This window comes from Giraffa tippelskirchi, chromosome 12 (genome assembly GCF_054371585.1).
Source record: "Giraffa tippelskirchi isolate mGirTip1 chromosome 12, T2T-mGirTip1v1.2.pri, whole genome shotgun sequence".
Lineage (NCBI taxonomy): Eukaryota > Metazoa > Chordata > Mammalia > Artiodactyla > Giraffidae > Giraffa > Giraffa tippelskirchi.
The window spans coordinates 1,312,139-1,335,932 of NC_137286.1; the positions used below are offsets into that span (position 1 = coordinate 1,312,139).

General features: G+C 62.7%; 2 protein-coding genes across 3 annotated transcripts; one reads left to right on the plus strand and one right to left on the minus strand.

The window, feature by feature from the left end:
* Nucleotides 1-1,027: 1,027 nt before the first annotated feature.
* On the plus strand, nt 1,028-12,667 carry TMEM179 (transmembrane protein 179). The gene is made up of 5 exons (XM_081550808.1): nt 1,028-1,468; nt 7,276-7,413; nt 8,973-9,051; nt 10,467-11,172; nt 12,293-12,667. Exons 1-4 carry the CDS (start codon nt 1,164-1,166, stop codon nt 10,644-10,646), a joined length of 702 nt encoding a protein of 233 aa, XP_081406934.1. The 5' UTR covers nt 1,028-1,163; the 3' UTR covers nt 10,647-11,172; nt 12,293-12,667.
* C12H14orf180 (chromosome 12 C14orf180 homolog) lies at nt 12,610-23,482 on the minus strand. 2 transcript variants are annotated; one of them, XM_081550809.1, is made up of 6 exons: nt 23,251-23,482; nt 21,742-22,023; nt 16,919-17,039; nt 16,490-16,616; nt 14,921-14,956; nt 12,610-14,530 (listed from the first exon to the last, which is right to left on the minus strand). In XM_081550809.1, exons 3-6 carry the CDS (start codon nt 17,021-17,023, stop codon nt 14,325-14,327), a joined length of 474 nt encoding a protein of 157 aa, XP_081406935.1. In that variant the 5' UTR covers nt 17,024-17,039; nt 21,742-22,023; nt 23,251-23,482; the 3' UTR covers nt 12,610-14,324. The 2 variants fall into 2 exon arrangements, with proteins under 2 accessions (XP_081406935.1, XP_081406936.1); XM_081550810.1 differs by lacking the exon at nt 14,921-14,956 and having other exon boundaries at nt 12,610-14,563.
* Nucleotides 23,483-23,794: the final 312 nt, after the last annotated feature.

Below are 23,794 nucleotides of genomic sequence, written 5' to 3' on the forward strand. Positions count from 1 at the left end.
AAGCATATATGTAAATTGTGGGTATGTGTGCTTATGTGCTTAGCAGAATGCCCAGAAAAGTAGAAGCCGGACTGTGAAGAGGGGTCATCCCGGTAGTGTGGCAGGGTGGGGGTGGGGGGGACAAGAAGGAGACACTGTCTTCTTATTTTATACATTTCTATGTGACTTGACTTTTAAAATGAGCATATATTACTTTGGCAATAAAACAAAAAGATTTTTTCATGCTTGCAACAAAAACGCTGATGTAATTTTAAACCACTTGGCAGTTGCTTTTAGGAGGAGGCTTTCTCTGCTCTGGGGATTGGACTAAACGTGCCTCGGTCTCAAAAGGAACTAGAAAAGGCGTTAATTCTATTAATGAATGCACCAGCAGATTCCATCTCAGCAAAGGCTGTCTTAATGAGGTGCTGGGGCATCCATTGTTTATCTCACCAGCACCAGCACAGGGCTCTGCTTGTCAGGCCGTGTGAGCGATGGCCCTTCCGAGGGGGCCGTGGCGGAGAAGCAGAGCACCTCCCAGGCCCGCTCGCCGCTCCGTGGATGACCTCTGTGTCGTTTCGTGACCCCAGCTCGTCCCCTCTCTCTCATTTCCCCAAAGTTGCTGCAAGCCCGGACCCCCGGAAGAGTCGTTCCAGCTGGACAGCAAACCTCACTCCCACCTCTCCCTGTGGGCATCTCGAACTCGTCCCTCTAAGCGCGTCTCTCCTGGCCTTCGCCCCTTAACGCTGATGGGGGTGCTGGGGACCAGGGAACCGTTCTATGTGAAGCCCACACGCGTAACTCCTGGTCCCAGAGTCGGGTCTCCGTAAGCCGACATAGCGGTCCTCCTGCTCCCTCCTTTTTCGTTCCGCTTCCGCGTCGGTGCCCACCGACGTGGCCTTCCCACGCCTGCCTTCCCGGTTTGCGGCCTTTCCCCCGGCAGCTGTCCGCGGTGCTGACCACAGGCGCGGCCCGCGCTCGGCCGCTGCGCACGCGTCCCGGGCGGGGCGCGCAGGACCCGCCGGCGCAGCCACTGCGCAGCCTCCCGCGCGGCTCCGGCCGGGCCTGCGCGCGGCGCCTGGAGACTCAGGCGGCCCCGGCTCCCGGCCGGCGCCCCTCGCCCCGCGTCCCCAGCCGGCCTCGCCCTGTCCTCCGGCCGCTGCCTCGGCCCGCCCGGCCTCGCCATGGCGCTCAACAATTTCCTCTGCGCGCAATGCGTCTGCTACTTCCTGGCCTTTCTGTTCAGCTTCGTGGTCGTGGTGCCGCTGGCTGAGAACGGCCATGACTTCCGCGGCCGCTGCCTGCTCTTCACCGAGGGCATGTGGCTGAGCGCCAACCTGACGGTGCAGGAGCGCGAGCGCTTCACCGTGCAGGAGTGGGGGCCGCCGGCCGCCTGCCGCTTCAGCCTGCTCGCCAGCCTGCTTTCTCTGCTGCTCGCCGCCGCTCACGCCTGGCGCACGCTCTTCTTCCTCTGCAAGGGACACGAGGGGTAAGTAGGGGGGGTGTCTCACGGCTGCCCTCACCCTTGGCACGGCGCCCCTTGTGTGCCCACAGCTCCCCAAGCTCTCCTCCCCCAAGGAGGAGCGCGAGCCCCTCCATCTCCCCATGGTTCCAGAGGCCTTAAAGTATCAGTCATGGCTCACCACTTCCAGGGAAACTGCCCTTTGTCTACACGCAGAACCCAGGGGCCATGGCCGTCTCCGTACAAGGCCAGTGGTTCTCTGGACAAGTGCGCATCACCATCCACGTCCCCGAGGCGCAAATGTTGCATCGTCATCTCTGAGCGGACTTGGGCCTCCCTCGTTGGCTCTGCAGGGCCCACACCCGTCAGCACCGCGGACAGCTCCCCGCCGGGTTGGGCGGATGGGGAAGGACCGGGCAGACGGAAGGCCCACTAGACCAACAGGGGACCCTCCTGGGAAGGGCGGCGGCGGAGGGACGCTGGAGGGAAGCCCCTCGAGGCCCACCGCCGGCACTCACACCTTGGCTGGGGGATGTGGGAGAGGGAGCGGCCGGGGTGTGAGGCCCCCGCTCGGCTCCCTTCCTCCTGGCCTCCGTCTTCCTCTTCACCTTTTCGTCTTGGCTCTATTCTGTGAGAGAGGGGGGATGTGGCTCCCTGCGGGGGGGTCCTCAGTCAGTAATACTCCCCGGGCCTCCACCCCTGTGGGACCCGCTGTGTGGAACCCTGCACGCCCCGGCTGTGGATCGCTGCGCCCTGGAGGAGCCAGAGCTCCTGCACAGGAGGCCGATTCTGTCTGTTGCCAGCCCTCATGTCCACGTGGAAGTCGAAGCCTTCTCCCAAACTCTGCCCCACTGACCCCATCCATCATCTTTCGGCAGTTCTGAGTGGCTTTTCGCTTCTTCTGGGGGGAGGTAGGAGATGCGCAGAGGCCCCTGAGAGCTCTCAGTTTTGGGTTTGGGGTGGAGAGAGGGGTGGAGAGATAACGGGAGGCTGCAAGCTGAAGAGGAAAGGGACAGCTGAGGTTGGGGATCCCAAGCCGGAGAAGCTGTGAAATCCCAGCAACCCATGTGTGTGAGCTTCTGGGGCCGCTGTAACAAAGCACCACAATCTGGGGGCTTAAAACGATTTATTCTCTCACAGCCCTGGAGGCCAAAAGCCCCAAATTAAGGAGCTGGCAGAGCTGGCTCCGTCTGGGAAGAAAATCCAGGCCTCTCCCTGGAGCCCGGTGGTCGCCTGCCACCCTGACGCCCCTTGGCTTGGGGCTTCGTGCCTCCAGTCTCTGTCTCCCTCTCCACGGGGCCTCTTCTCCGTCTGTTTCCTTCTTCTTAGAAGGACCCTAGTCACTGGACCTAGGGCCCACTCTAAATCCAGGATGACCTCATCTGAGATCTTGAGCTTAGTGACGGCCACGGAGACCCTGCTTCCCAGTGAGGTCACCCTCAGTTACTGCGGTGCCCATGCGGGCCGGTGTTGCAGAGGACGCGGCTCAGCCCACTGCACTCAGGTTCTGGGGTCTGCAGAAGCCATGTGTCAGGCTGGGGGGCTCTCCGCGTGCTGCGGGGTGGGGGCTCTGTGGGGTGAGCCCAGGCCAGTCCTGGAGGGCAGCTGCCCTGCTCATCCCTCCCTCAACCTTCACGATGGCTGTGTCCTGAGGAGATGTGTGAAGCATCACCTGCACCCACGATGCCAAGCCCAGGGTCAGCCGGTCAGCGTCTCTGGCACAGATTGGGGCTGGAGGAGCTCTGATTACGAGACAGGGTCTGAGGAAGAAGACGGGGGGCCAGCAGGGGGGGCAGGTGGAGGTCCCCTCAGTCTGCGAAGCTGAGGGCAGTGGGCACCAGCCAGGGGGAGGCCATGGCTTGACCATCAGCTCACGCCCATGGTTCCTGCTTGTTTCTACAAGATAAGTGGCCTCAAGGTGTTCAGCGTCTACCCAGTGAGGACACGTAAGTGACTCTCTAGGTGGGGCTCAGCCCCTGTGGCTCTGAGCGATGTGAGATTTCAGAGGGACCACCAGCAGCTGGTGGAGAAGGGAATGCCAACCCACTCCAGTATTCTTGCCCAAAGAATTCCATGGACAGAGGAGCATGGCGGGCTATAGTCCATGGAGTTGCAAAAGAGTCAGACACGACTGAGCAGCTAACATACACACACACACACACACACACACACACCAACACCCTCCAGAGGCTGGGAGCAGGCAGGGTGCAGAGAGCCCAGAGCCTGCAAGAAGGGAGTCCTGGTCACGCACGCTGCCCACTTCACACAAGCTGGGCAGGAACTTGGGTCAGCTTCTATCCTTCATCATCTCATAGAAGGTATCCATCAGCTCTGTGAAACCATCACCATCCTCATTTTGTTTTTTCAAATTAATTTTTCTGGGAGTCTATTTTCTTTACAATGGTGTGTTAGTTTCTGCTATACAGCAAAGTGAATCGTGTGTACATGTGTGAAAGTTGCTCAGTTATGTCTGACTCTTTGGGACTCCATGGACTGTAGCCCACCAGGTTCCTCTTCCCATGGAATTCTCCAGGCAAGAATCCTAGAGTGGGTTGCCATTTCCTCCTCCAGGGGATCTTCCCACCCAGGGATTGAATCTGGGTCTCCTAAACTGCAGGCAGATTCTTTACCGTCTGAGCCACCAGGGAACTGAATCAGTCATACGCATATATCCCTTCTTTTTCTTTTTTAGATTTTTTACCATCCCTGTTTTAAAGACAGAAAACTGAGGCTTGGGAGTGTACGTGCCTCCGCACGCTCCTTCACTGCACCCGTTCCCCGAGGACAGAGGGAGCCTGTGCTCCGCTGAGTTGTCCTGGTTGGAGGAACATTTTGGGTCCTCTGTCACTTTGCATCAGTTCCAGGGGCTCACCTGCCCTGCCACCAGTGGCCTCGACCATGGCGGCCAGGGCTGAGCCAGGCTTCTCTCCTCCAGGTACATCTGTTGCAGAATGTCCTTCTCGGCCATCAGGAATTAGGCCACATGGTTGTCCACCTGCCCCACCCTGTCCATCACAGGACCCGGTTGGCAGTCAATCAGCTGTGAGGCCATATGTCATGAGTGTCATTTTTTCATCTTAGTTCTGGTTGTAGGACCCGGTCAAAGCTCTCATGGGTGTCCAGGTCACGGCTGTCCATCCGAGGGGACCCTGGGCTGGCTGTACCCAAGGAGGGCATAGCATCGGACATGGTGCCCAGGAGGCACCAAATTAGTGGTTGTTGAGTGAATGACAGAAAGATTGCTGCATCTTGAGGTTTGCTGCTTTACAGCCACTCATGGGCCCAGACACCTTTGCAGATTCACGGTCTGGCCAAGGGGTCAGCCCTCTGGGATCACTGTGTCAGCCAGGTCTGGACCTGCCATGGGCAGAATGGTCAGCTGCGGGCAGCCAGTTCTGGCACAGTTGGTCAAGTTGTACAGACCAGGGGAGCGGGTTTCGGGTGGGTCAGGGAGAGCCAGGAGGCTGGGATGGGCAGTAGAGAGGGCCGTGTGATGGACAAGGCTCTCAGGGGCATTGGTGGTGCCTGGAGTCCAGCCCACGGAAGACCCACTGCCCTGGTCACATCTCGGGTTTTTAGAGGGTCCTACCTGCTTAGGGTTTAGTGTGCACCTTAATCTCTTAAGAGACCAACTTCAGAGACCACAAAGGACACCCACCAAGACTGAGGGTGGAATCCTACCTTTCACTCTGTGTGAGGGGCTAATGGTTGGGTCTCAAGCTCGTGGTCTTGACATGGTGTCCGTGGTGCCAGCTCCATCCTCGTGCAGAGGGTGTCTGCAAAATGGGCACCCCGACTTGTGCCCCGGGGGGTGTGAAGCATCAGGAGTAGAGGCCACTTTTGTACAGGGGGAATCACCCTGGTTGCTGCCTGGAGGGAGGGGTCCGTGGATCCGTGGCACCTGTGTCTTCCTGGGGCATTGCTGTTTCAGGCCCCCGGCTGAGCTGAGGGTGAGTCTCAGGCCCAGGGGCATGGGGCAGCCTTGCGTATCCAGGTGGCTGTGGTGTGTGATTGACGGCTGGGGAGTGCTGGGTTAAAACAACCCATCTGCCTGCCCACACGTGTCCCTCAGCCTGCAAATCGCTCCCAGGGCTTCCCAGGATAGCTGTCACCATGGAGACGGCACATCTAGGCAGGGCACCCTGAGAGGTGGCAGGAGGAAGGCGGAGTTAACCCCGTGAGTGCCAGGCTCCCATTCCTGTTCTGTGAACTCTGGGGGACCGGGTGAGGCTCTCACACACCCAATTCTTCACAAGTCGGTAAAGCCTGGGGCAGATGCCGAGGAAACCGGCCAGAAAGCCAGAGAAGGGTCAGAGGTGGCTCTCGGCCGGCGGGACCCCAGCACGGGCCCTTACCTGTCTTGTGAGATGAAGGTGAAAAAGTCGCTCAGTTGTGTCCAACTCTTTGTGACTCCCATGGACTATACAGTCCGTGGAATTCTCCAGGCCAGAATACTGGAGCGCGTAGCCGTTCCCTTCTCCAGGGGATCTTCCCAACCCAGGGATCGAACCCAGGTCTCCCACATTGCAGGCGGATTTTTTACCAGCTGAGACATAAGGGATGCCTGTCTTGTGGGATGGAGACCCCCACACTGTGCCCCTTTAACAGGGATGTGGCTGGAATGTCTGGGGCTTCTGTCCCTCAGAGACTGTTGTAAGGCACCCTCAGAGGCAGGAGGGGCAGCTCTCTGACAGGCCGGCTGTGTCTCAGGCCCACGGTCCAGGGGTCCCTAAAGGCGTCTGTCCGCACAGAGGGTGAGGAGCCCGCCTGGGCTTGTAGGATCTGGTACAGACTGTGGGGGTGGACGATGGGTGGACCGTGTCCATCGCCCCTTGGCCTCAGCCAGCAGTCACCGTGCCCAGGTACAGTAACTTTGATGTTTTCTTGGCTGAGGTCCCAGCTGATACTTTGTTTGATGAATGTTCTCTGTGAAGCCATATTTGGCCAATTATTCCACTCAGATTTGATATCCTGAAAGCACTGATGTTCACGTGAAACCAACTGAGACAGGTGGCAGGTGGGAGGTGGGCCTGGGCTGCCATCCCACCTGAGGGAGTTCCCTCTGCCCCCTGGCCCTTCTCTGTGGGACAGCCCTGTCCCCCCGCCCCCTGCAGCCTCAGCTGGGCCACCTGCTCTCCTGCAGGACTCTGGGACTCCAGGGGGTGGTTTGGAGAAGACAGGATGCCCATGAGTGGCTAGGAGAGTCTGGAGGGTGGGTATTCCCACCATGCACCCCCACTTGCCCCATGGGAGGGCAAATACGGGCGCCGTCTGAAAGCATCCCAGTGTGACCTGCCCGTGTGGACCCTGGAGAGGCCCCACCCTGAGTGAGCTCTGCCCTCTTGGCCCTGCCCCCCAGGTCCCCCAGGCGCCCACCCTGGGCATCCCTTGGCCTTTCAGGTTCCAGTGGAGAAATCAGAGCAGGGTCACGTGGCCCCTATTGCAGTGCTGGTCAGCTGCGCTGACGGCCATATGGGTAGACGGCCTTGGTGGGTGCCCGCGAGGGTGAGCCGCCGCGAAAGGCTGTCTGACCTGCCAGCCTGCGTGCTGGCCTTGATGCTTTGGAACCAGGTGGACTTGCGTTTGAACAGAGGCCCAATCTCTGCTATAAGATGGTCCCCACTCTTGGGCTTTGGGAGGATGGGCTGGGCAGTGGGGCTGTGGGGTGAGGGACGCTCCGGGAAGGGCAGGGCCCCGGCTCGGCCCCACCCCTCCTCTGGGGCCCAGAGCCCAGCTGGGAACCTGAGGGCTGGGGGCTGCCCCCCGCCGCCTGGCCCTGGGGGCCCTGGGGGGCCAGGGGGGCAGGGTGACCGCCCCTCCTGCCCTTGCTGCAGCTCCTTCCTCTACGCCTTCCTGAACCTGCTGGTCAGCGCCTTCGTGGTCTTCCTGGTCTTCATCGCCAGCACCATCGTGAGCGTGGGCTTCACCATGTGGTGTGACGCCATCACCGAGAAGGGCACCGTGTCCCACAGGTGCGCCCTGGGCCCCGCCCCCACTCCTGGCCAACCTCTTCCTGTGCCCCCCACGGCACCCCCCGAGGCCTGCGCACACCTGGCTAGCCCCTCCGCTGGTCTGCACCCCCTTCTCAGTTCAGGGAGCCTATAGCAGCTTCACACGGGAGCAGGTCCCCCAAGTACCCTGGGGGTGGAGGTCCCGGAGGTCAGAGGTTCCAGCTTCCCCATCATCGCCAGCACGTGGTTGGATGATGAGACCCCACAGGGTGGGCTCCGGGTGCTAGGAGGAAGATGAAGATGGAGTCAGCGGGGTGCCGAGGGGCAGGACTGGGAGTTTCTGGTCAGAGGCGGTTGGGGGCAGAGGGCTCGGGCTGGGAAGGATGCTCTGGGTGGGGGCTGTCTCTGGCTTGGGGGCAGCCTACAGTGGAGCATGGTGACTGCCTGACCCTGGCCTAGGGCTGCCCATTGCCCGGCCCTCAGGGCAGTATCCAGTGCCCCAGGACAGGGCTCTGGAAAGGCAGGGACCTCACCTCTTCTAGATGCTCCAGATTCTTTCTCTAAGAAAAATCTGATCTGTAACTTGAACATATAAATTAACGAAAGAGCTGAAGCGAGAGGCAGGGGTGGGGGCACCTACCTGCTACCCTGCCCCGTTGCCCTGGGGGTCCCCGGCGCCTCTGCAGAAGCCTGGGGCACACAACAGAGGAAAGTTTGAGCACCCTGAGTGGGCAACTCCCTCAGGGTCCACAGCAGGGCAGGGCCTCTGTGTGGGGGGTTCTTACCCATGCTGAGCTGTGTGGGTTCTCCCCACTGAGCTCCCAGCCACTTGACTCCTCCCCACCCCCTGCCCCCGTCCCGAGCCCTCAGAGGGTGGGTGGGTCCCTGGCTATGGCCTTGGGCTCCTCAGAAAGGCACCCAGAGTTTCTTTACCCTCACAAACTCCATTTGCAGCCCTTCAGCCTCATCCCCCAGCTCCTTCAGGGGCGTGCCTGGGCCTCTGGGCCTCCCTCTCTCTGGGCACCAGGCTCCCATTCATGTGTCTTGACGTTTGAGAGGCTACAGGTCCCTGAGCACAGGCCTCGTCCACTCCAGGCTTCTGGGGCCCAGCCTGTCCGCAGACGAGGAGTTTGTGGAGGTCACTGGGACTCTGCGTGGTGTCTTGCTGGCTGCCGCTGGGTTCACTGGCCTGTGCTGCCAGCCCCAGGCAGTGAAGGGGCCGTCCCCTGGATGCCCATGGCACTGGAGCAGGGCTGCCGTGCAGCTCAGTCTGGGGACAGAGGAGCCAGAAGCTGCAGCCCACACCCCTGCTTCTGCAGCCCCAGGCCCTGCAGTGCCATGGGGCCATGGGGGCCAGGGCCGGGGACTTCAGGGGAGTGGTGGTCAGGGCTGGTATCCCCCACCGTCCAGGGCCAGATGGGGTCAGATCTGCAGGGTCCCTGGTCTGCGGATGGGGCCCGGTGGCTCCCTGTCTGCCCCACCTTGGGGACAGTGTCTCGCCATCTGGAGGTGATGCGCTGCTGCCCCCTTGCTTGGTCCCCCCAGCGGTCACCGTCCACCCCTGCGTCTTGCTGTTTTAGCTGTGAAGAGCTCCAGGGCATCGACTTGGAGCTGAACGTGGACAACTCTGCCTTCTATGATCAGTTTGCTATTGCCCAGGTAGGCAGGGCTGCCCGTGTGGGCGGAGCTGCCCGGGTAGGCGGGGCTGCCCAGGGGCGGGGCTGCTTGGGTAGGCAGGACTGCCCGAGTGGGCAGGGCTGCCCAGGTGGGCGGGGACCACTCACTGCTGATTATTCACTGAGTGCACAGCCGGACCACCCCACCCCCGCCCCCGTCCCCTCATCCAGGAGGAAACAGACTCTTGGTTAAGGATGGTGTCATGGCAGAGGAGCACAGTGAACGCATTGCTGGGAGAGCAGTCAGGAAGGCTTCCTGTAGGAGGGCTGGATCTTGGAAGCAGAGGATTTTGTGTGGGTGGGGAGGGGCGGGACGTGGGGCATTCTGGGAGGAGGGAACAGCCTGAACTAAGGGCAGAAGCGGGAGGCCTGGGGGGTGAAGGGTGGCTCCATGCTGCTCATCTGAGCCTGCAGGCTGGGGCCCGGAGCCTGGATCCTGGATCTGGCGCTGCGTGGGCCCTCAGATAGATGCTTGAGGGCCCACGGTGAGGGCCCCGCCGGAGCGGCCGGGGCAGGTTCTGAGGGAGGGGGTCCCTGGAGGGAATCCGGCCTTCGCATTTGGAGGAGCCCCAGCCACTGTCTGGGAGACGCTGCTCTGCCAGTCCTGCCCCTGGATCAGCTCCGTCCCCTGCCCTCCAGGAGACCATGGGTCAGTCTGGGGACCCTGTCTGCTGGACACAAGTGTGTTGGGACATGCCGTCAGAGAGGGCCCGGCCCTCAAAATCTGCGCCTGACCCTGACGATGACCCTGATGGCAGGGTTGGTGGGGAGCCTGGGCAGGTGGGTTCGGCTCTGGGCAGGTCCCGCCAGCCTCCAGGTCCACCTCAGGTCCTGCATTGGCCAGTGGCCGGCCTGAGGATCCTTTCCATAGCGAGGAGCCCTCTGGGGTGGGGGTTGGGGGGCTGGACGTTGGTGGGTCCAGCTGAGATGAGCTGAGCCTGCCAGAGACACCTTCATGTAAATTTAGTGGGAAATGCTCCCGCCCGAGTTTGTGTGGGTTAGGTAAGGAAGGTGCCGGCTGAGTGATGACAAGCACCTTCCACTGAGCCAGTTTAATTGCGCCCCAAGCCTGGTTCTGATTAAATTGTTTCCCCTCCAACTGTTTGGAAACAGCAGATAAAGGTCAATTTGTTCCGCTGATTGGAAGAGTCTCCCTTACAGACAAAACGAGCTCTGCTTGGAGCAGAGCGGGCCCAGTACCTGCCCACCACCCCAGGGCCCCGCCTGGACACGAGGGTGGGCAGAGTTCCCAAGGCAGGGGAATGGCTTGGGGCCAAGAGAGCTACCGGACGCTGGGGGTGAGGCCTCCGTCCTGTCTGGCCCTGGGGGGCAGGCAGATGCCCCTGGTAGTGGCCCCTGGACCTGGCCAGCTCCCTGACCGACTCTCCACCCCTGCAGTTTGGCCTCTGGGCCTCATGGCTGGCCTGGCTGGCTATCACCATCTTGGCCTTCCTGAAAGTCTACCACAACTACCGCCAGGAGGACCTGCTGGACAACCTGGTTCACGAGAAGGAGCTGCTGCTGGCCCGGCCCGCCCCCCGTGCCACCTTCCAGGACGAGAAGAGCGCCGTCATCTAGGCCCGGCCGGACACCCCGCTGGAGCAGGGGTGCACTCACCCCCCTGGGCCGCGGCCCTGGCTCTGCCCAGCCCCCACGCCTTGCATGCCTCCCCTCGGCTCTGTGCAGTACTGGGCAACCCCTTCACCGGGCACCCTGCTCCTACCCTGAATGGGCCTGGCAGCTGGTGGGGCTGGGGCCTCCCCCAGGCTCCGTGCAGGGGCCTCCACCCGTCCGCTGGTGAGCCTGGGGGAGGCCACCGGCCAGTGGGCTTGTGGCCACGCGCCCCTGCCGGCCTCGGCTGGACGCCATCTGTGTGACTTCCTGCCAGGTCCCGTGGCAGCAGCCTATGGCCCCAGTGTGACCCTAGCGGCCCGCGATGGCCACATGTCACTCTCGTCACCTGCTCCTGAACTGTGTGGGGGACAAGGAGCCCGCCACCTGCGAGCCAAGCGCCTTGTGTGGGAAGGAGCCCCTCACCCTGGTGGCCTCCAGGGCTGAGAGCCCCTCTGCTCAGGCTCCAGAGCCCCTGGGAAAGCACAGCGTGGTGAGTCGGCCTGGAGTCAGGCTGCAGCAGTGGTGCGGGCCCTGGGGCTCCCCCTGTGGGCTGGGCCTGTGCTTGTGGGCTGGAGACGTGGGCTCTGGATGTGGGGGTGACGTCTTGCAGGGGAGAGGGGCCAGGTGCCACTGCGGGTGTGTGTGTGCATGTGAGGTGTGTGAGGGTGTGGATGTGTGTGTGATGTGAGTGCATGTGGTCAGAGTGTGTGAGAGCATGCGTGAGTGTGCACATGAGCTTGCACAACGAGGTGTGAGCGTGTGTGAATGTGTTGTGTGTACACATGAGTGTGCCCATGCACAAGTGTGTGTGCGAGTGTGCGTGTGTGGGTGGAGACCAGAGCGGGCAGCTGTCTGCACCCCCATCCCCAGGGTCCCCCGTACCCCAGAAGAGGGGCAGCTTGCCTATCTCAGGGGGCCCCAAGGGTGCAGTCCCGCCCCCGTGGCAGCAGGCGGAGGAGCTGGAGGGGGGCCCCGGGCCCAGGGTTTCCTGCTGAGCCACCTGGGGCTACCTGGCTGTGGATGCCCCTCAGGGCTCCCGGCTCAGGAGACAGGTCTGGCCTGCATGCTTGTTTGCAGTGGTTCGATGTCCCTGAAAGGAGGGGCCCAGGGCATCCAGAGGCCACGGATCTGGGCCTGGGTCTAGGGGCCCCATGTGGCAAGCAGCCTGGGCCTGGGAAGCGACGTGCAGGTCCCTTGTCATGATGTGCTCGGCTGGCCCCTTTCGGGAGAGGGGCTCGGGGCAGAGGTGAGGGAGGCTCCTGGCATCTTAGATGCTCTGGCCCCTGGCCTGGCTGGGGGCTCTGGCCAGAGAAGCAGGGTCCTCGGGAAGGCGTTTTGACAGAACCTGAGGCCCCCAAGGGGATCTGCCTGCCCAGTCCGCTGGCCCCTGAGAGCTCCTGGTCTGTTCCCAGCAGAAGGGAGTGGCTCTGCCTTGTCCTCCAGCAGGAGGCAGCCATCTGGGCCCTGGAGGGTGGAGCAGGCCCTGGATGTGGGCTTCTGGACCGGAGGCTCTGCTGCGGATGTGGGTGTGCCGGGGCACTTGTGAATGGCCTGAAGCCGGTCTGGGCAGCCCTTCGGTCAGAGCAGCAGAGACCTGTGTCCACTTATAGGGCCACCTGCAGAGCGGAACTGTTGCTGACACAGGCTGTCGCGGGCCAGAGGCACTGGCACCCCCAGACTTCGCCATCCTGGGGGCTCCCGGGAAAGGCACGGCTGGCCTCGGGGAGGGTGTCCTGGGACAGGAGCCGGTGGCCTAGCCGTGGGCCGGGGAGGCCCTCTGGGGCTGGACAGGAGGGGCCGGCCATGCCCCCGGGCCCCTGAGGAGGGTCTGCCCCGACGCTTCCAAAATGCCTGCTTCTCCCCACTGCTGTTTGATAATGGACATCCTATTTCAGTTCTACTCCAGCTTAACTGAAAGTGAAGGTTCTTCAATGCAAATGTATTTATTTCTCAAGTCAAAATAAAAACAAAAATACCTGAGCCTCTAATGTGGATGAACGGTTAGGTATCTCTTTACCCATCTTTTCTGCATCTTCAGTTTGCCTTTGTTTCTATTGTTCTGTCTGCTTTCAATTTAAGACTGAAAACACTGCCTTCCGTGTTTGCTCCTGGAGTTTCCCAGACGTACTGCGACCCAGGCTTCCCCCCACCCCCGCGGCTGCAGCCCCCATCTGCACGTTTCCTCGTGGGTTCCGTTCTGTCTGCTTCCCGTCACCACTTCTTGGGTGTGAGGATGGATTTCGTGTTTCAGAATTCTCGGGGTTGACGGGTGTACCTTGAGCAATGCTTTTCCAAAAGCAGCGGGGGTCCAGGTCTTGCGGACCATCTGGAGCTGAGCGGGTCTTTGCAGAAGCCCTGAGCTGAGAGCGGTGGGCCATGAGGAGGGGGCGTAGGGGAGGCCAGTCCCCCCTGGGTGCTCCCCTCTCGACAGGCTCAGGGCTGGGGGTGCTGAGCCCTGTGGATCGGGTCTGCCACTTAGCCTGCCCGTCCTCTTCAGGGGGTGGGGTGGGCGCAGGGGGCGGCTGGTGTCCGTGAGGGTGGCAGCTGTGATACTGGACGGTCCCCAAGGGCCACTGCCCCTGGAGGCGGGCCTCTCTCTGCTGGGCTCCCGGCTCAGGGCTCCCTGAGTTCTGAAGCCCGAAGGGCCCCTGAAGCCCCGGGGGGCCGGCTCGCATAGCACCCCGTCCTCTGCAGCCGCCGCCGAAGTGAATCCAGAGTAAGTCAGTCCCGACTTGCCTCCTTGGGGCCAACGTCTCCAGGAGGAAAGAGGTGGCAGTGTTTCAACAGAAAACTGGCGTCTCCCCACCTGACTCGTGGGGGCAGACGGCAGGAGCCCAGGCGGCGTGCGGACGCCCATCTTCAGGCTGGGGGGCTTCTCCCCCAGTGGGGCCTCCCTGCTTTGTTCGGGTTCCTCTCCCTCCCTGCAGCCTGAGGGGACCCTGGGTCTGGCTTCGCAGGGCCCCCTCAGTCTGGCTGCGTGGGCTACATGGTCACGGGGCTCCCAGGCTCCACACAGCCCACGTGGGGCCATGGGGACCCAGGCCGACGGCTTCAGAGGTGCCAGGTGGTACACATGCCCTGGACAAGCGGGGCTCCCCAGGCCTGGCGCCCGGCGCTGGTGGCAGATAAGCTGGGGTGCCGGGTCCCCCCTCACGTGAGTGCAGGAGAGAGCGCGTCCCCGATCCACCTCTCCCGGCAGGGTTTTGGGGTCTGGGCTGCAGGCCCCAGGCAGTGAAGCCTGGTTTCCTTTCCTCCTCTGGGTGCCCCAGAAAGAGGGAGGGTGCCCCCAGGCTCAAGGGGCTACATGCAGACACCTCCAGGCCCAGCCCAAGGTCACCGAGAGTTCCTGCTGGGGTGGGGGGGCGCCCGAAGGGTAGCCCCAGGGGCCGGAACCCGTGGGTGCCCGGGTTTTAGTGGCAACATTTAGTAGAAGACCTCTCAGTGGATGCCAGCGTGTGCAACAGGAGGGGCTGCGTCCCAAGGCTGCGGGGCCTCACGCCTCAGCTCCAGTCACAGGCCCCCCCTTTCCCAGTGGCCGCGCCTGCAGCTGCCCCTCCATGTCTCCAGGGCCCAGGCTGTCTGGAAGTCCCCAGAGCCGACCTGGGGTGCAGACCCCGGGTCCCAGGGGGGTGGGCATTGCCATCAGAGCTGCAGGAGGCAGCGCCAGCAGGCCAGGGCTGCCAACTGCAGGCGCAGGAGGGCAGCGAGGAGCCAGGCCCGCAGGTCTTCCAGGGCCCCGGCCACGGGCTCCGCACGGCCGCAGCACACACCCAGCGCCAGCGCCAGCAGGATGCACGCCGTCAGCCGCAGGAGCAGGGAGCCGCCGCGGGGCCGCGGCTGGCCGGGCGCTGGGGGCCGAGGGGGCAGGTTAGCCAGCAGGCCTGACCCTGGCCCCGGCGGGGACCCTGCAGGTGCCCTCCTCCCTGCGGGGGCCGGTAGGGATGCTGCAGGGCTCCCCCAGGAACTGGCATCTCGATGACCCCCAAGGTCCCCAGGGGGCCTGGGTCTCCCTGACCCTCTCTGGCCAGTGGGCTCCTTGCAAGGGGGGCCTGCTGTGGGTACCCCACCCTGCGCCCTCCCGCGGGGGGTAGTGACGGACATAGAGTGGCCCAGGGATGCTACTGCCCACCTGTGTCCGTCAGGGACCCCAGCTGAGGGCGGAGCCCCACCGGGGTGGGGGGTGCTGGAGCGTGTGGGGCGGGGCCTCTGGGGGTGGGGGGTGAGGGCTCTGACCTTACCTTTGGCAGCGGTGGTGGGCTCCCTGCAGGCAATGTCTGGGGAGGAGAGTGAGAGTGGGCTTGGGTGGGAAGGGGCCTCCCCTCTCGGAAGGTGTACCCCCTCCACCAGCCAGGCGGCCCCAGGGCTTCCCATGTCAGCCGCCCTCCTGAGGACCCTGAGTTGGACCAGGTCAGACAGCTCCCCGCTTTGCTGATGGAGACCAGCTTCGGCAGGTCCTGACCTGGGTGGGGTCAGCGCCACTCTGGGTCCCGCCCAGGGTCTGCCAGCGCCCCCCTGGGGTCCCGCCCAGCCTCATAGGCTTCAGATTCCAGCTTCCAGATGCTGGGTGCCTTCTGGGGGTCCCGAGGGAGGGTGGGGTGTGGTGTCTGCAGAGCCAGGGAGGGGGAGACTGCAGGGGTCCTGGGTCGAAGGTGGCCAGAAGCCTGGCCACCTGTCCATTCTGCTCGGCTCACTGGAGCCCCCAGGCCAGTGCTGATGGGCCCCTGACTCCCCGTCTGAGGGTCTCTGCGTTCGGAGGTCAGGAGCTCCCGGGGGTGGGGCCGATCTGGGTGGGAGGGGCAGCTGAGGGTCGGGGTGTGGGCCCTGCTGGAGGCCTGTCCCGGCTCATTACCACTGGCCTTCACAGGAGACCCTGACACGTGTCAGGGCAGCGAGCTGCAGTCACAGCTCAGCAGGACTCAGGAAGCCTCGTCCTTAGGGGCCGTGGCAGCAGAATCTAAGATGCCCCACCATCCCCCCCAGATCCCTGTCTTTGTGTGGTCCTCCCTGCTTAGCGTGGGGGCCTGGGACGCGCTTCCGCCAGCAGGACACGGCAGAGGGGCCAGGGTTCCGCAGCTCCGACGGGAATCCCCACAGGGCACCGAGTCAAGGGACGGGGTCTCGGGAGGGCCTGGCCCCATCGGACGAGGTCTCCGAGCAGAGGGTCTGGAGGTCAGGGAGAGGCTCCGCTGCTGCCCTTGGAGGTACAGCTTGGAGGATGTGAGTTCTGTGATAACCCCGTCCGGGCCCCGGGTGAGGCCCAGCGCTGGCCGACTCCCTGACAGCCCCCTTGTGCCTCCCTGAGGGAGGGCCGGTGTGGCTGTGCCCAGGGCCCTGATGTACAGTGCTGCTGAGATAATCAGCGCAGGTTGTCTGAAGCGGCTAAGTCTGTGGCATTCATCACCAGGCATCGCTAGCTGGTACAGGGCTGTGGCCCACGGGCAGGGTTGGAGCAGGAGTGAGCTGGATGGGGCTAGAGAGGGCAGGGGTACGGAGCGGGCGCTGGGCGGGAGTGGGGAGGACTGGGGAGGTGGGCAGTGAAGGCTGCGGGCGGGGAGAGCAGGTGGGCGCGGGGAGCTCTGCCCTCTGGCCTTTCCTCAAGAAAACAGCAATGGCCCGGCGGCTCTGGTTCTACTTTTCCTGTCAGTTGCTGTTTTCTTGACTGTCACGTGGTCCCGACCGACCCCACGGGCCTGGGTTTTATTGTGAGGACAGGGCCGTGACTGCACTCCCTGCAGACGGCCCTCCACGAGGTCCCGGGCGATGGCCCCCCTCCCGCCCGGCTGCGGCCCGCTCGCCTGCTCTCTTACAGTGGACGGCCACCTCCAGGGGCTCTCGGAACCGCACGCGTCTCGTGGTCCTCCGTGGCTCATCCCCACGGCCGCAGTCCTCCTGTGGGCTTCGTCTTAGGATCGAGGCGGGGCCCTTTCTGCCCTCCTGGGGGATGGGAAGTAGAGGGAAGCAGGCGGAAGTGAGTCCCTCTCGTCTGGCCTCCCGGAGGCTGGAGAAGACAGGCAGCCTTGCCAATGTGCCTGCTGCCTCCCCTGGGTTTCTGCAGGGGGAGCCCTGGGGGGTGGGGGACCAGGCCTCCCAACCCAGCCCCCTCCCTCCCGGGGTTCCTGGGGCAGAGACGCCCCCTCTTCTTCCCCTCCCCACCTCCCGCGGAGGCCCAGCTCTTGGACCAAGTGCACGGGGCCCTGGGCCCCCGAGACCAGCGCCTGCCCCGGGCCCTGCCGCACCCTCCCCGCCCTGGGCATCGGCGAGCCTGGAGCCGCCTCCTCATTCTTTCTGGTCTGATGTTGCGTCTCTGGCCAGGAGTCGGGGCTCAAGACTGCAGTCTTCATTTATCGGGACATAGTCCTGAGATAAGCACAGACATTATTTATTACACAGGGAACCCTCGCAGGAATAAAATAAAAGGGGGAGAGATTCTTTCCAGGAAGCTGAGCTGGCATCCTTCCACCCCTCAGCCTCGCCCACAAGCAGACACCGCCTCCCTTTGACCTGCTCCTGGCGTGGAGGAACCCTGCTTGCTCAGAACCACCATGGTCAGTGGCCTCCCCTGATGCCCATCTTCTTAATCATCAGCTTTAATGGCTGCATAATATTCCACAGGGCTGACCTTGTGATTTACGACCACGCTCCTTCATTAGTGGGAATGTTCGGGAGGTTTGCATTTTACTATTGCCACTTGCAATTTTTTTGAGGCCACAGATAAGACTGCAGTAAACATCACTGCTGCTTCCTTCCTGGGGATGCTCCAGGCTGAAAGCTGGCGTCCAGGGCTGGGCTCCGTCAGAGCTTTGTGGGGGCTGGGAAAGGCTTCTCTGGGGGTTCACTGGGGCCAGAGGTGCTGGGCCCACCCCTCAGTACAGCCCAGACTCTCCGTCTTTCCCTCCGTCTTTCTGTCCCTCCCTCTCTCCCCCTGGTTTGTAGATTGCTCATGGACTAGGTGTAAGGTGGTACTGCCCCCTCTGGGAGCCTCTGAGTGCAGCCTGTCTGGTGTGAATTTTCTTTCACGTCCTTTGAAGGGTCCTTGACTTTTGAGGCCTCCCCCAGTCCTGTGTGGGTGAAGCCAGGCAGCCCCAGTCCTGCCTTGTACCTATGCAGCAAAGTGGACGCCGGGGAGTGTGACCAGGTCCTCTGTGCCCCGTCCCCAGGGATAACAAGAGCGGGTGGCACGGGAGCTTCTCCCCCCATCCCCAGCCCCAGGCTCTGCCGGGGTCCTGCTCTGGGCTCCTGGGTGGGCCTTCCTGCTCGCTCTCTATGGGGGCAGATGTTTACGCTTTATGAGGGGTGTCCTGGCTTCCATCCGTCCTCCAAGGACCCCGCCCCCAAGGGTGGAGGTGGGGCTGAGTGAGGTGGGAGCTGCTGGGTGGGGGAGGAGGGCAAGGGGGCCTGGTTTGGGGGAGGGCTCTCTCCGTCTGGGAGATAACAGCCTGGCCGTTGGGTTATTTCAAAAAGGAGCAATTTTCTCCTACCTCAGCATCAGGCTTTTTATTGCAAATAGGGTCATGGGGGTGGAGGGGTGGGGAGGGAGGCCTGCTCCCACAGAGGAGGTGGCCTGGGGGCCCAGCCTCAGCCTTGGGGGGACAGGGCTCTGCCAGCGGCCCAGCAGTTGAACCCCTACTGGGGTTCCCAGGGCCCTGCCCCCAGGCCAGGGGTGGTGGGACAATGTGTGAATGTGTGCACACCCGGGTGAGCACTTTGGCGAGTGTGCACGTGTGGATGTCCAGAGATGTACACGTGAGCACACATGTGTAAGTGCTGTGTGCACACGTGTGTGTTTGTGAGGGTAGAGGTGTACCTGCATATGTTGGGCCAGAGTGCGTGTACAGCTGTGAGTGACCGTGTTCACCTGTGCGTGTACAGCTGTGCGTGGCCGTGTTCACCTGTGCGTGTACAGCTGTGCGTGGCCGTGTTCACCTGTGCGTGTACAGCTGTGCGTGGCCGTGTTCACCTGTGCGTGTACAGCTGTGCGTGGCCGTGTTCACCTGTGCGTGTACAGCTGTGCGTGGCCGTGTTCACCTGTGTGTGTGAGTGTACACATGTATGTGGAGCACATGTGAGGATGAGCGTCAGTGTACGTGCCTTCTGTCTGTGCACACATGTGCCCATGTGCATGTGTGAGTGTGTGAATGTGCCTGCACACGTGTGTGTGCCCATGACCAGCTGTGAATGTGCAAGGCGGTGAGTGTCCCTGGCAGCTCCGAGCCTCCAGGGCAGGCAGCCTCACTCAGCCCCATCCTGTGCTGCCTGTGACCTTGTGTGACCTTGTGTGACCTTGGCAAGCCCTTAACCTCTTGGAGCCTCCGGTTCCTCAGCGGGAAACACCCCCTGCAGCTCACAGGGTGAGAGTGGCAGCTGCTGCCAGGGCGCAGGGGTGACCGGGGGCCGCCTGTGCTCACGGCCGTCAGCCTGGGTCAGCTCTCAGGGAGAGGGCGGGACGGTGGAGCCCGTGTGCACGGGGAGCTCCCCGCGGGGTCCCCTCCCCGCGTCTCTCAGGAGCCCTGGGCCTCTCTTGCTCCCGGTGACCTTTGGCCACACCCGCAGCCTGGCCCAGGCTCCAGCTTCTGTTGAAGGGCCCCCCTGGCTCCTCCCCAGCGGAAGCGGGGCTCTCCACTCCCAGGACTGGCCTGAGTGCCGGGCTCCGCCCTTCTTAGGCTCAGTGGCCTCAGTCAGGCTGAGGGGCTGGGCCTCTGTTTCCCCACCAGGAACTCGGAGGAAGGGGTGGCTCTGGTCTGCCCAGTGGGTGAGGCTGCTCTGGGCCCTGCCTCCCGCCCGCCCGCAGGCCCCGTCTCCACCCCGGGGTGGGCCGCGTGGGCACCCTGTGTGGGGGCGGGCAGGCCTCGGGGCCTCCGGCAGGAACAGCGTGTAACATGAGTGCCCTTCTCCGAGGCCGCCTTGTGACAGATGGGCGATAAGGGTGGAAAATAGCTCTGGGCCTGCAGAGTGTCACCCGCTCCCCCGCCCCCTGTCAGGGCGGGCACGGCCTGCTAGGCCACTGCCTGGGGGGCCCTGTCCTTCCCTGGGGTGGGGACCTGCCCTGGGCCCCCCCAGCTCCTGGTCCTGTCCTGGGGGCCCTGAGGGGGCCAAGTGGGTCTCCTCAAGCTTCTGCCTGCTTCCCAGGAGAAGGGGTCTGGCCAGGGCTACACCCCCTGGACCCCCGCCCCCCGATGGTCTGTGGGGTCTGGTCCAGCACCCTCTCTCCCTCCCCACCGTGACCTGACGCCTTCGGGAGCTGGCGACAGTATCCACAGCCTCCAGGGGTGCAGGGTGGGCTGGGCCGGCCTGTTATCGCCTGGTTCAAGCCCTCGGACAATGCCGAGCCCTGGGCCCCGGCCCCCTGCCGTCTGCCCCGGCCCCACCGGGCTGCTGCCTCCGGCGGGCCAGGCAGTCCGCACCCCGTGTCTGCCCCCCACCCTGTCCCTGGCCTGCCGGCCTCTGTCCTCATCGGGGGACCTTCCTCAGCTCTGACCCCACCCCTGCTCCACCACCCTCCGAGCCTCCTTGGGCCCAGCTGCCCGCGGGGCCCTGGGCTCAGGTGATGGCCAAGCTGGCCGAGTCCCACAGCCCTCAGGGGCCCTGAGCCCGAGCCGGCAGCGCCACGGCCGGCCTTCCCGCTGTCCTGTCACTCGGGACAGCACCTCCAGAGACGTCCAGCCGGCGGAGGCGGGGGAGCCAAGCCAGCCAGGACCCCGCCCCGGAGGCTGAGCTCACATGTCCCCCAAACTCACACACTGTGTACAGACACACACCACACAGCTCACACGCACACCACACACATGTACACAGCACACACATGTACACACATACCTACACACTCACACACTATGTACACGTACACACACCACACAACTCACACACACACCACAAACATGTACACACCACACACACGTACACACACACACCTACACACTCACACACTACGTACACATACACACATCACACAACTCACACACACACCACACACGTACACACATACCTACACACTCACACACTATGTACATGTACACACACCACACAACTCACACACACGACACACATGTACACACCACACACATGTACACACACATACCTACACACTCACACACTATGTACACATACACACACCACACAACTCACATACAGACCATGCACATGTACACATACACACATACTTACAAACTCACACAGTATGTACACATACACACACATGTACACACCACACACATGTAAACACACATACCTACACACACACTATGTACACATACACACACCACACAACTCACACAATATGTACACGTACACACACATGTACACACCACACACATGTAAACACACATACCTACACACTCACACACTATGCACACATACACACACCACACAACTCACACACACACCACACACGTACACACATACCAACACACTCACACACTATGTACATGTACACACACCACACAACTCACACACACACCACACACGTACACACATACCTAGACACTCACACAATATGTACACGTACACACATGTACACACCACACACATGTACACACACATACCTACACACGCACTATGTACACATACACACACCACACACACTCACACACACCATACACATGTACACATACATACCTGCACGCTCACACACTATATATACATACACACATCAGATACACTCATATACCACACACAAGTACACACCACACATCATACACATATACACATACACATGTACACACACATACCTACATACTCACACACTGTATATGCATACACACACCACACACATGTACACACACACATATACCTAGACACTCACACACTCACATACACACTACATACACGCACACAATACACACCACACACACATACACACATACCTACATACTCACACACCATACATACCACACACACACAGACACTCAGTCACACACTCCACACACACTATGCACATTTATACACACACGTACACACACACACATACATCACACATATGCACATAACACACAGTACACACACATCACACATGTGTCTACACACTCGCTTACATGCACACACTCACGCCTGCTGCCTGGCTCACCTGGGCTCCTGGCTGCCGCACCCCAGGTGAGCTTGCCCACCTGTGCCCACAGTCCACTGGCGATCAGAGCCTCCTGCAGAGAGGGAACCGGAGCCGGGACAGCTCATGGGCGGCCGAGAAGCTTCTCTTACACTACGGGGCGGCGGCTTCAGCGGCCCTCCGGACGGCCCTGCTGGAGGAGGCTGTGGCTGCGGGGCCGGTGACCTGGTGGTGTTTGACCCCCGCCCAGAGCGGTGGGGCTGAATTCAAGGGCCTGACCCCACGGGATGTGCCTTTTCTGAGCTGCAGAAGGAGACAGAAGGCTGTGGACACCCCCGCGCCGGCTCGCTGTGGGCGGGTGGGAGTAGGGAGGCCGGCCAGCCAGCGGCCCTGGCAGTTCTCAGCCTGGCAGCTCCCCAGATAGCACTGTTTCCGAACTGAGCCGGGGGAGGACTCCAGGGAGCCCCGTGGCTGGTCTTGCTCACTGGGGCTGCCCGCTGCCTCTGGCCCTGCCCGGAGTGGGGAGTCAGGGAGCAGGAGCTGGCCAGGGGTCCCCGAGTCCCCTCCACACTGGGACGCTTGGCCTGCACATCTCTGGGGCACATTTAGGATGTGGGGCGGCAACAGGACTGGGTGACGTCTGTGTGCCCGAGGCAGGGGGCAGCCAACCTCGGCCTCGAGTGCCTCAGGTGATGGGGCCGCTGGACCCCCGTGTAGACCCTGGCCACGCTCACCCCGAGTTCCACCCCCGGGTTCTGCCCACTGTCCAGAGTGCCATCAGGTTGGAGAGCTGACGTTCCCAGGGTGCCTGCACACAGCAGGCACCAAATAAGTGGTGCTTCCTGAGCCCCCCACGCGCACGGTGGGCAGGATGGGGATTCCCTCTGGTTGAGTCAGCTCAGAAGAGCCGTGGGGATGCCCGAAAGCTGTGGCCTGGGCTCCAGTGACCCCAGGAACATGTCTGTCCCTTCAAGCTCGGTCCTTAGCAAGTCCCCCGAGGCCCTCTGCGGAGGGCTGGCAGGGGCCAGGGTCCCATCTTGCCATCCAGGCCGCGGTCCCTGCCGAATGCCCAGAGCCGTCCTGTGCCTTGGAAGGCCTGACCCGGGGTGTGGGCGGCGTGTGGAGAGACCCGTGGCTTTGCCCACACATGGCCTGGCCTCGGGCAGGAGCATGGATGGAGGGCCGGCGGGGCCCTCAGCTCAGGCCTGGCCCCTGGGGAGGCGCTCAGAATGCTGGGGCCTGGGACGTCACTGAGGGCACTCGCCACCCCCGCTGGGCAGACCAAGCATGAGGTCCAGAGGGGCCGAGGCTCCTGGCGTCACTAGCGCCTGGCTCACCTGGGGCTGTGCCCGGGTGCGCACTGCACGCCCCCAGCCCCAGCAAAGGAGACGGGCGGCCCCCAGCATGTGCTCTGCTCTCCCGTCCGCCCGCAGCAGGGTCTCCGCCTGCAGCTGTCTTGGGGCCTCTCCGCCCTGAGCCTCACTCCTAAACGGGGAATGAGCATCCCTTGCTCCCCGGAGCGGCTCTCACCTGGCTCCCTCCCGGCTCGGCGAGGGGCAGTGCGGGCCGGGCCCCGTGGCTGCCCCAGTGGGAGTCGTCCAGCACGGTCCTGGCCCGGTCTTGGCCGGCGGCACCCCTCCTGTGCCCTGGAGAGGTGGGTGCTGGGCCGCTCAGGTGAACGGGGCCACACCTGCCCGGCCTCCCACGGCTCTGGTCTGGAGCTGCTGCCTGCCTGCTCGTGGGGCCGATCTCTGGCCAGTCTACGTCCCCGCCCCAGGCCCCTCTGCCGGGTTGCAGAGCTCAGTCAGCTGGCAAAGGCTGAGCTATAATTACTCTCCTCTTTGGCAGAAATAGCAGCGACCCCGAGGACAGGCCGCTGGCCCCAGAGCGGGGAGGGGGTGGCTGTTTCCCAGGCCCTGAGAACACAGGCCGGGCCTGCAGACAAGACGAGGGGTCAGCGCCCACTCGCTGCCCTCCAGGCCTCCGTGTGTCCTCCTGGGCCGGTTCTGGAGACAAGTAGTTCTTGGAAAACCCAAGGGCCGCATCAGAGGCAGAGTGTTGTGGGGAGAGGAGA

Bases quoted from the DNA above. Each gene is read 5' to 3' on its own strand.
- C12H14orf180 (XM_081550809.1), bottom strand. From the start codon at position 17,023: ATGAAGACTGCAGTCTTGAGCCCCGACTCCTGGCCAGAGACGCAACAT. The intron at 16,617-16,918 runs GTGCGGCAGGGC...CCCATCCCCCAG, and splicing joins CGATGCCCAGGGCGGGGAGG to GAGGGCAGAAAGGGCCCCGC. The intron at 14,957-16,489 runs GTAAGAGAGCAG...TCTCCTCCCCAG, and splicing joins CCTGGAGGTGGCCGTCCACT to ACATTGCCTGCAGGGAGCCC.
- TMEM179 (XM_081550808.1), top strand. From the start codon at position 1,164: ATGGCGCTCAACAATTTCCTCTGCGCGCAATGCGTCTGCTACTTCCTG. The intron at 1,469-7,275 runs GTAAGTAGGGGG...CCCTTGCTGCAG, and splicing joins CTCTGCAAGGGACACGAGGG to CTCCTTCCTCTACGCCTTCC. The intron at 7,414-8,972 runs GTGCGCCCTGGG...TTGCTGTTTTAG, and splicing joins AAGGGCACCGTGTCCCACAG to CTGTGAAGAGCTCCAGGGCA.